This window comes from Protomyctophum parallelum, assembly GCF_964188405.1.
Source record: "Protomyctophum parallelum genome assembly, chromosome: 3".
Taxonomy (NCBI): domain Eukaryota; kingdom Metazoa; phylum Chordata; class Actinopteri; order Myctophiformes; family Myctophidae; genus Protomyctophum; species Protomyctophum parallelum.
Window position 1 is genome coordinate 30,215,877 of NC_139698.1, and position 11,669 is coordinate 30,227,545.

The following is an 11,669-nucleotide window of genomic DNA, read 5'->3' on the forward strand; positions in this document are numbered from 1 at the left end:
TTGCGCAGGAGACACCAGTTTGAATCTGGGTTACAGGAAAGTTACAGAGTGCAGCTTTAACTGGTTTCCACAGTAATGACTAATATAGTTACTTGCCATATTGTTGCTGACAGGTGGAAAGAGTTCATATTGTTCAAAAATCCTTTCAGGATTAAAAAACATCTACCAGCATTTTGAGCTTGTTCCTTGTTGTGGATCTAGTAGTTTTGTGTGACACTGTAGTACAGTATGACGAAGTAGGGCATTAATTTACGGAAGAAAACAAAACATAAAAACATTAAATTACGGAGATGAGAGGTTTCTGCCCAAGAGAAACCATTTTGATTGATTGATTGAAATATTTATTAACAGTTTGTAGAATTTACAGTACATTTTAAGCACAAACTCAATACAAAGACTGTATATTCCACAAAATAAGCTTTAATCCTAATCAGGAATCCTTATAAAAATGTATCTTAAAGCTCATTGCATTGCGCAATTTGCGCTACTGACCTGATTATTGTGCACTGCCTCGATGTACTGACCTTTTATACAAATCATGGCACTGATGATAGTCAACTGTACCTTGTATATACAGTAGGCACTGCATTGGCACTGGTGATTGCCAAATGTACCCTATAGCCTACTGTATGTACACTGTGCACCTTAATAGACGGGGCCAGAGGGACCAGAATGTTTTATGCCTATTCAAAAACGAAAGTACAATACTGTATGTGGTTATAATGACTGTACTAATATTCTGTTGTATTTAAGTAAATAAAGTGTTACACAGTAATATCTTTTGTGTGTTCATCCATGTTTATATAACAAAAATGTGTACACATTTAAAGAGATTGTAGTGAATCTTGCTATAAGATTCGATTGAAAATGTTGACTTTGAGCAGGCAGTCTTTACCTACAACCATGAAACCTGCCCTGTGTATAGCACATTTTCCCTCTACTCATGAGGACCACATCTTCCACAGTGACTCATAAGCTCCAATCAAACCATTAGACGTCATGTAACATCATGTAACACACCGAGTCTCCATGTGTTCAAACCTTTAGTCTGAACATTTATGTTCTAATGTTATGAAAGTAGTAGAATCAAACAGGACACAGATAGATATAATAATGAACACATTCCTGTCTGTAGAACAATGCTCCATACAGACAGCAGAGGGAAGCATCGTACTGCACTGCTTTGCTCCACATTGAAAAGGAGATGAACAGATGAAAGGTTTTTAATGTCCTGTATTCACATTTTTCACTTGAGTAAAAGTGCAAAGGTATTGGCACATCATTTTGGTAGTGTGTGTGTGTGTGTGTGTGTGTGTGTGTGTGTGTGTGTGTGTGTGTGTGTGTGTGTGTGTGTGTGTGTGTGTGTGTGTGTGTGTGTGTTAGGGTGGCCAGACGCCCGGTTTCACGCCGGACAGTCCGGTTTTAGACCCACCTGTCCTCCTCCCACCTCAACCTCTGGCCGGACACATAATTGTCCGGTTTTTTGTGATATACAGTGCTTGTGTCATTTACTGTCATTTACGTCGTCTGCCTGGGTATTAAAATCTCTGCAGCGAGCCGGCCACACTGTCTTAACCCTCTAACACCCAGCGTTGCTTTTTAGCAACAATTTTATTTTATTTAATTACTAAATTATTATAATTTTTTTCTGTTCTTTTTTCACCTAAATGTCATCAGTGATGTTCATTGCAATGCCATTTCAATGACATTGGTCATGATATTTGCATATAAATACCCCCCACAGAGGCTGAAATTCACACAAATTAAAAATGTCTGTGCGATTATGAACATTTTTTAACCTAAGACTTTTGACCTTTACCCTAATAAAAGTAGGTAAAATAATTGTAATATATGTTTTTTTGTGATCATTAGAATGTCTAGAACATGTTTTATTCATTATTGTGAAAGATATCCCCCAAATGTAAATTATGATTTTTGTATATTATTATATAATTATTATAAATTTTCCATCAAACTTTATTTTTTTATTTTTTTTAACATATGTTTTAGTGTCAGTCCTAGTAGGCTAGTACAAAGTAGTAGTAAGGTTGAAATCTATTTTTTGCAAGTAGAAATTAATGCGGGTGTTAGAGGGTTAAAAAGAGAGAGGCGAGTGGAGACGTTCAGAGTGTTGCCATGTCCGCTTAATTATAAGCGACTTTGGGCTTGTTTTATATAATAGGCTTCTTTTGGGCTTGTTTTCATAGACATGGTTGCTTGGTTCTCTTCCAAAACCTGGCAACACTGCCAGTGGGATGGTGAATACCGGACTTCTCGCCTCGGCGAGTGGACTTCATCTTTGGCGAGTGGCCTTCCCCTTTGATCGAGAAGACTTCACTTTCCGGGGCGGGGTGTCCGAGACCACTCGCCCCGGAAAGTGAAGTCTTCTCGCCAAAAGGGGAAGTCCACTCGACCCGAAAGTGAAGCCCCAAGATGGTCCGTTGCTGCCCTCTAAAGGATCTCCCGTACGGACCATACTCTATGGGATCGTCCTTCCAGGCTATGGGATTTTCTCTGGGAGGGATGGGGTCTAATCTCCTCTTGTGCGGTTGAGAGTAGCCATTTTTCCCCCTGGTAGTAGCATAGTAGCACTGTCAATTAGCATCGGACATTTGCGCTCGTTATAGCTAAATACAGTATTAAAAAATTATGAATTATGATCGAAAATCTCAGTTACAATGAAACTGAATGGAGGTGTTTTTTTTAAGGGCAACTGTTCCGTTTTGGCAGAGTCAGACAATCCGCGATGTCAACACCAGTCACTCCTCCCAGTCACCCCCACTCATGATGCCTTGTACCCGGGCATAATTTCGTCTTTAACATCCCCTGTCTGTCTGGGACCACCAGAGCTCCAATAGCTATAGCAATTATCACAATTTAACTAAATAAGCATATTGAAACTATTTCACATTAACAATGTTGGTAAAACTAAGATATTTGAGGGGAAATATATAATTTATATCTACAAATAAAACATTATCATTGATTAACATGTTCTATTGTTCTGATTGTTCTGCCCCTTTAGGCGGACCGAAAATAAACACACTTTTTACAAAATACGATGGTTAATACTACTGCTAATGACATATTAGCATGTGAGGAATTACACTCCTTCTAAGTAAACCTCCCTGAATGACCCCCCCCCCCCCCAACAACGATGATGATGATGATGGCTACTGCTAATGACATATTAGCATGTGCGAAATCTTTGTACATTTAACAGAAAGTACAACATTCCTGAGGCACAGGAAATAAACAGATGTTAATTCGGATCGTCTGATATGTGTCTGACTGCACAGAGCAAGTTTGTACATTTTTACATCATCACTGTTCTATATCACTAAAAAGAGAATATACATACTGAACTAAAACGACTTAATGAACTAAACCTGACTTAATGAACTGTTTTGCAACCAAATAAATAACGGGGACATAAATTGCGCAAAATACTGTTAAACATGAGAAAAGAATTTAGAATGTTTAATTCCAGAAACACCGTAATAACTATAGGGGGAAAACACACACAAACGGTACACAAATGTTACATATATGGCTTCTGAAGAAGACAATATTGACATGAAGTGAAGTGAAGTGAAGACTTGTCGCCAAAAGGGGAAGTCATCTCGCCCCGGGGCGAATGGCCTTCTGCTTGGTCCGAGTGGACTTGACGTTTTGGCGAATCGCCTGGGCGAGTGGTCTAGGCGATTCGCCAAGGGCGAGTGGTCTTGCTACCGGGATGGTCGGTTTGTTTGTTGTGCTCTCACAATCACTTTAGTATAGTTAATGCAGAGATAAACAAACCAAATATGCCGAAATGAAAAACTACATTTAATGAGCAATGGAGGAAGGAACTCCACATCAGGCTGTGTGAACATATAGGCTACTGGCTTCATTCTATGTCCCACACCGATGACCATAAAACTGTATGAAAAAAACCCACAAGAAAGAGATTAAACATAAAACATATCTAAACATGAAATAAAATACATTGATTATAAAATGAATGGCCTTTGTGGTACCCTATAATTTAAAAAGGTTAATTTAATTAGCAAATATATGTTCTCTGTGGACATAATGCTGGAGATGATGGTGGTGAAAATCAGGTGCAATAGTTGTAGTAATAATATTAATATATGGGGGGGGGGGGGGGGGGGGGGGGGGGTCGGGGGAGCGAGCCCCGCAAAAGTGTCCTCCTTTCTGAGGTCATGCAGGTGGCCACCCTAGTGTGTGTGTGTGTGTGTGTGTGTGTGTGTGTGTGTGTGTGTGTGTGTGTGTGTGTGTGTGTGTGTGTGTGTGTGTGTGTGTGTGTGTGTGTGTGTGTGTGTGTGTGTGTGGCTCTGGGCACACTTGACGCGTCAGGAGCGTCAGATGAAGCTGAAGTTTTCTTCTTCGTGGGGTTTTTAGACAGCTGGTGGATGGAAAAGAAGCTCCACCTCCGCGCCCGATGGACGCGACGGACAGCTTCACGGACGCGCTCTCCTCCGCGTCCGTCGGGCGCGGAGGTGGAGCTTCTTTTCCATCCACCAGCTGTCTAAAAACCCCACGAAGAAGAAAACTTCAGCTTCATCTGACGCTCCTGACGCGTCAAGTGTGCCCAGAGCCTGTGTGTGTGTGGGCCTAGACACTATGACGTAAAATTCTCCATTCATTGTCAGTGGGAATTGAATGTGTTTAAGACAAAGTTTGTGGATGGTAACCAAAAGGAGAGAAACCTCTGTCTGTCCATGTGTTTGTGCGTCTATAGTTCACGTATCTCAAGAATCATCTGACCGACCAACTTCAAATTCAGCCTGCGCATCGCCAACGACCTGAGGGAGTTCCGTGCCCAGCATCGAGTCGGTCGGATAGGCGGTCAAGATCTCCATATGGAGCACACTGTGACAACAGTGGGGCATGCATTTCCAACTTGCATCTGTGACAACTAAAATGGGTTATATGCATTGCCCATATATGGTAAAGCCATAAATTATGTTCCGAAATCACGTGATTGCCACAGAGGTCAAATGTCACGCCTCTGCTGACAGACTGGGTATATAAACTGTAACTGTGGTCAGATGAGCACCATCCCTCTCTAGACCTCTGTAATTCTGACAGAGATTAAGAAATTGACCAGAGTCCAGCCTATCATCAGTTCTCAAACATATGTCAGTAGAGTTTCAAGCCCCAATAATGTCCAATAAGAAAAGGACTGCATATTCATTAGGAAATGAGGAGAATTCCTTCAGCCCTCTACTCAAGCTGAATGAGAAGGACAGAGCAGAGTGGTCCACACTCGGTGGGGCGGATTCTGAGGAGAGCGGAGGAGAGGAGGTGATGATGGAGGCGACAGTGGAACCAGAGGGACGAGACACCTACGACCAGCTGGGCATCCAGCCTCAGATGGTGCAGACGGGCACCAAGAAAACCACCGTCGTAAACTTTAAGGACATCTGCAGACTGCTGCGCTGTCAGCCCAAACCCCTCCTGACCTTCCTCACCATCGAGTTGGGCGGCGTGACTGCTTCCATAGACAGCAACAACAAGCTTGTGCTCAAAGGCAAAATTCAGCAGAAACATGTCGAGCAAGCTTTGAGGAAATATTTTAAGGAGTATGTGGACTCCGTGGAACTCCGTGCCACGGAGTCCACATACTCCACCTTGATGCCGGCAGCCGGCATCAAGGTCACAGTCAAGGACAATATGGATTTGTTGGACCCCAACGTGACCAAGAAAAAGAAGACAAAGTCGAAGAAAAAGAAGCATGCGAAGAGCCATACTAGTATCTGGATTTTCTTTTACATTTTCTTTTTATTTATTGCAGCCTTAGCTGGCGCTTTGACTATTTCTATAGCCTTTGATGCAGTCAATGGTGGACAAACTTAAGTATTCAACGCCCCAGTACTTGAGTCAACTGATACTCCTGGTCAAATATTATTTGTGGCAAAAGGCATTCTGATTGGCCAGTATCAGTATGAGATGATGCATGATGATGTACGATGATAAGAGCGCCCCTCACTTCACACGGATGTGATTTTAATATTCTACTAGCCTGTGTCTCAGCGGAGGGCTATGGACAGATCAGAAACCCGCCTACCAGTCCCATCATCTATGGGGGAATCCAAGCTAAATAGGAACGGAAAGCTTTCTCTTCCTGGAAAGTTGGCATGCTATAATAGAAGGCATTGTTCTTGCTTCATTGTCAATTGTCTAGCGCCCCTCAAAGATCACACTTGTGTGAAGTGAGGGGAACCGAACTCCTTAAAACAAACATCATACTCTAAACAAATATAACAGTTAATATTATATCAATATATTTATTGATATAATTGGCTATTAAGTGATATAATTCACACCAGCATTTTTCCCTGTTCTGCTCCTATTTTGAAGAGTCGAATTTCCAGACTGGAAGTGATGAACTTATGATAGGGTGTCTGACGATGCAAGATCTCTTCCTTGTTTACCATCCGGTCTAATGGAAGGCATCACAGAGTCTGCTCTGGGCCATGGAATAAACCTTGTTTTGACCAATACCATCTGGGACAAGGAATAGGAGATACAGGCGATTGAAAGAAACAGATAGAATGGGTGTTTATGGGCACAATGATCATGATGGCGCGATCCTGTGTTATTGACAGCACCAGCTAGCAACCCGACGCTAACGTGAGTAGCATTATGACTTGATCAATCAAAAGCACCATAAAAGCCCAATTGCCGTAGAGCTACGGAATTGGCGCTAAGCGTAACATTCATTAATTGCTTTTAATTGGAGTAGATCAACGCCAATGGCGGGGACTTTGTGTTAAATGTCCATAGACTTGTCTGCCACATGACGTCACGTTTAGTGCTCCAAACATTAACAGGCCATAGACTTGGCTGGCAAGATATGCCACACCTAGTAGGCCTATGGGAACAATCAAATGCAGACGTGTGCGTGTGGACCCAGGGAGTGGAAATCGGTTGCAAACAATGGGGTGAAACATCAGATGTTTCAAAACATTGTCCTACCACAAACATTTAATGCTGGCCATGTATGATGATGATATAAGAGGAATATGTTTAAATACCCACATTTTGCCCCCCCATGATACCTCCCTCCTATATACAGTACACACACAGGTTTGTTTTTAATGAAGGGAAAATTTACCTCATCTTGTCCCTAACAAACATTAAATGCCATTAACATTAACAATAAAAACAATTTAATTATTGATCATCATACATTTATCCAGTGATATACATGCACTTGAATTATTAATAAATATGTTAATTTGATTTGACTTTGTAAATTATTTCCTTTGTGTCTTAAAAAATCCTAAAAAGAGGGAAAAATGTGCAATTTACAAATTTACAAAATAACTCTAACCTAATGTTGGTTAGAGTTTTGCTATCCAAAGAATAATGTCATATGTGAATTCTCCATCAAAAAACACATACTTTAGACACCCCACATGTTTGAATTTCCTTTGGATTTTAAATCTTATAAATGAGGTAGAACGGGTACAATTACCGATTTAAAAATGAAAATTCTTGTAGGTTAATAAGGCAAGCAATTTTTCAAAATTGGGACTTTTCTAGTTATCTTTATGCTTATATTTATATTCAGTAAATAATTCTATACTGTTATTGTTCTTCAGTGTATAATGCACTTTTTTGTTTTTGTATGAATTATCAGATTACTTTTCTGAAGTTTTGCGCTGAGACAAACTTATCATCAACCATTTACTTTCATAGCGCTGATCCTAAGGTTTCATGAAGAAATCATTTCACAGCGACGATCTGATAAATAGTATAAAGTATATTTACCCCCAGAGCTTGTGGGCTTCCCTGTTTGAACGTCAATAGTCTGGTGTCTGGACTGGACCCCGGAACTGACCCGATCCCCCAGACTGCATTTGGGCCGGAACCAGAACCAAGCCGGTGGGAATGTTCATTACATTAGTCGACATACTGTACTGTAGATTCTGGTGCCTAACCTAATTGTACTTATATCTAGTCTGTTTTAAATTCTAATCTATTCTATTGCCAGAGGACGGAAGTGTCTTGCTTCTATGAGAGCATCAGACTGTCAACTTATCTCAAGTCATCTGCTCTTCTACTTGATTACCGTAATTCTGTTAATGATTCATGGAAGGATTGTAAACCTCAACAGCAAATGTTTTTTGCCAGGCAGCATGGAAAAAAATCACACTTGTGGAAACTGAGTGGTGCAACAATACTTACTTATACTTAGTGTTATAGTTCGTCTCTCTCTCTCTCTCCCTTGGTGAAGGTGAGAGATCTCCCAGAGATCTCCCAGTTGGCATGCTCTTTCCAATTACAGAAAAAGAAAAGAAGGAGAACGTACTGTATTTGGCTTAAGTAACCACACACTTCTGTAACTTGCTGACAGGCAGTTATATTCACTGTATGTCTTATAAAGCATATCTGAACAGCTGACACATATCAAGATAGCTGAGTTATTAGCTCAGTTGGTGTATGTACTGTACATCTGCTATCTTAGAAAAGTTTGAATAAATCTTGAAAGTGTAAAAAATGTTGGATAATTTGGTATTTTCTTATTTTAAAACATAAATCTTCTCTTCTGTGGGTTCTCCTAGCAAACATTCTCAGATGGGTTTCCGCAGCCAAATATATAAATCATTTAAGGTCCATTTTGGAGAACTACTGGTTTAGAAGGCATTTGTAGAATTGGCCTCATGTCTTAAAGTGGATAGTTAATGTTATTAAATCTATTGGCTTCTGTTATGTGGCTCCTCCCATTGACTGTATAAATAAGTGACCCGGGGCTGCCAAGCAGCCTGTAAAAGCAGTCTGAACGAGCAGTCTGAGCGACCAGTCAAGCAACCAGTACGTCTGAACGACCAGCCTTCCCAGTAAGACCAATGGTGGTACACACCAGATCCAGAGGTCAGCAGCAGTCTGCCAGCAGAGTGTGAAGACCATGGAAGGACATCATCATCATCATCAGCATCACCATCAGAAAGTGGAAGCCAACATTCTGTTATATGGAGCTGATCACGTTGGAAAGTCAGGTAGGATTTGTTCATCTCTGTACGCAAATGTTTATTCGATACTCTCAATTTCTTAGTTTGTTTGGTGCTGGGGACTATATATATTTGTATTACATTTATACGATAAATATCTGTTCCTAAAGAATAATAATGTTTATTGTCTCTAATGAATCCTGTCTTTGTGTTTTCAGCACTCACTGTCAGATTTCTAACTAGGAGATTCATTGGAGAGTATGGAGATATAGGTAAGACTCCTGTTACACTGTTCTGTAATATAAATAATATTTACTAATATCCTTCCAACTTTACTAGAAATCGTTTGAGTGTCCTCGAACCATTTCCGTTCAATATTAGTTTCAGTATGTAATGTAAATCACATTTTCAGATTGGTTCCTAAAACCTAACAGGCTGTTATTTGCGAAAGTCCTGCATTAAAAGTCACGTGGGCAGATCCACTCAACACTGTGACTTTCCTTCTGCTTACAGAATCAATATACAGTCACGTCGACAAGATTGATGGACGAGAAGTATCCTTCAACATCTGGGACTGTCTTTACTCGCAGGTAAGCCAGCCCTTATTGTGGCAGAGTTGTTACAGTTTTGAAAATAATGTCAAAATCTCAAAATAGGGTTACCAGGTTGAATCCATTGACTATAATACTACTTTCTTTTAAATTTGATACATTTTGAATCAATACTTTTCTAAATGAATCAATTCATTATCAATCCTTGTTTTAGGTACGTATGTCATCATTTTAGGTGAAAAGTTTCTAAAGCAAATTTGTGAAAATAGATTATCTACAAGGCAAGCTCACAATGCGAGGCCACTTCCTGCTCACAACGTGTTGTGAGGTTGTCAGTTATCAGTTATTTGCACTATTTTGGGGATGCAAACACTGTTGCGAGACAAATTATAAAATAGGGCTTAAGTGGTTAATTGGGTCGTTAATATGTCAGTATACAGGTTTTTTTTATATAAAAAATATTGTATTAATTGAAAGAGTTATTTTGTTCCATCATGTCTCCTGAACGTTCTTGTCTTGTTGTCGTTGTAGGACAGAGCTATCAGCGACAAACAGCTGCAGTGGGCCGACGGCATCGTCCTCGTCTATAGCATCTGTGACCAGGACAGCTTCGACGTGGTGCGGCGGCAGGTGCAGCACCTACGATGTTCCGGAAAAACCTCCTCCACCCCCTCCTCCTCATCCTCCACCCCCATCATCATCGTGGGGAACAAGCGCGACCTGCAGCGTCACCGGACGGTCTCCAGCGAGGAGGGCCACATGCTCGCGCTCTCCCAGGACTGCGGCTTCTTCGAGATCTCGGCCGCCGAGACCTACCACGGAGTGCTGCTGGTCTTCCACGGACTCGCTGACCTCATCAAAGGGTCCCACGCCCTGAAGAGGGGCGCCGCCAGCGTCCGGAGCATAGTCAGGACCGTGACGGCCGTTTTTGGCAAGAAACGTGCCGAGTGAAACAACAAAAAACTTGCCTACGTGAGGAAACGGGGACAAAAACGTCGGACCCTGATGCTGTGTGAAAGGGCCTGGCCGTCCATAACAGGCAGGAAACGGTCCATTAAGATAAGATGGACTTGATATGTGATGAGTATAGCTGAGCAGTGGCTCATGGGGGTGGGGCTTTGTAATTAGAAGGTCACCACCGGTTCATGTCCCGGCCCGCCCATGACTACGTGCTGAAGTCTTGCTGAGCAAGATGCTCTATCAGCTCATCATAAACATGCGCCCCCATCAAATCCAACCCTGAATGTATTGTGTACAGCTGTATGTGTTAAAATTGTTCTGAATGTCATACAGTGTAGCTGACCTGCTACACTTTGACAGTGTAACCTTTGTTGTCTGGATGAGTTTTTAATCTGTATAATAAACATAATAAACATTGAAGTGTTTATATTTCAATTATGCTTGTGAAATGCCAGTAATGAAAATTATTGGAGATAATTTGACCATAGACCAGATCTGGCCTCATATGTTTGAACCACACTCACATTCAATATAGTTGGATAAATTAAAGAAAAATAATAAAATGACTGACTTTCCTTCACTGCAACAGCAGATAACATCAGACTAGTCTGGTTATCATAGCTGATAATTATCACTAGGAACATATCTTCACTCTGCAGTTCAATGTATCAGCATTAGACATTCAAATCCAGATGCCATGAAGTACCAGTGTGTTGACAACACAGGCGACTGAAGAAACTGTCTTTAAGATAGTTCTGAACAAGATCTCATCAGTTCAACAAGCATACATTTCCATCTTACACTCCAACATACGTTCAACACAGCAGCATTATTTGAAAGGCAACATCCACATTGTTAATTTAATTCCCAAGATACGAATCAGGCAAACTTTAGTTAAATTCTTACACTATTTGAAGTTAAACTGAAACAAAAGATTCTTACAATTTACAATTTAGGCATTTAGCAGTAGAGATGGAGCTCGATAACCGATACCGAAAATCCGATAAGCAATATTGAGTACCCGGTATCAATAAGCTTTGGGCTTATCAAGCCTGTTATTGAGCATAGCAGCCCATGACATCATGTTTAAACAATCAAGACAAGAAGTGATCAAGATATAAATGTAATCATCCATGCTGGCACAAACATGTCGGTCTAAAAGTGTAAGCGCTATCCAGCTAAACAGAATTACGCT

The 11,669-nt window shown here is 40.9% G+C and overlaps 1 protein-coding gene across 1 annotated transcript; it reads left to right on the forward strand.

Moving 5' to 3' along the window:
* Window positions 1-8,802: 8,802 nt before the first annotated feature.
* On the forward strand, window positions 8,803-10,726 carry LOC310855470 (ras-related and estrogen-regulated growth inhibitor-like protein). Its single transcript, XM_083760491.1, has 4 exons — window positions 8,803-9,011; window positions 9,182-9,235; window positions 9,477-9,553; window positions 10,046-10,726. The coding sequence occupies exons 1-4, from the start codon at window positions 8,921-8,923 to the stop codon at window positions 10,463-10,465; spliced, it is 642 nt and encodes a 213-aa protein (XP_083616617.1). The 5' UTR covers window positions 8,803-8,920; the 3' UTR covers window positions 10,466-10,726.
* Window positions 10,727-11,669: the final 943 nt, after the last annotated feature.

What these genes read in the sequence shown, in the direction of transcription:
- LOC310855470 (XM_083760491.1), top strand. Translation starts at nt 8,921, where the DNA reads ATGGAAGGACATCATCATCATCATCAGCATCACCATCAGAAAGTGGAA. An exon ending in TGATCACGTTGGAAAGTCAG is followed by an intron (nt 9,012 to 9,181) that starts GTAGGATTTGTT and finishes TTGTGTTTTCAG; the next exon opens with CACTCACTGTCAGATTTCTA. An exon ending in TGGAGAGTATGGAGATATAG is followed by an intron (nt 9,236 to 9,476) that starts GTAAGACTCCTG and finishes TTCTGCTTACAG; the next exon opens with AATCAATATACAGTCACGTC.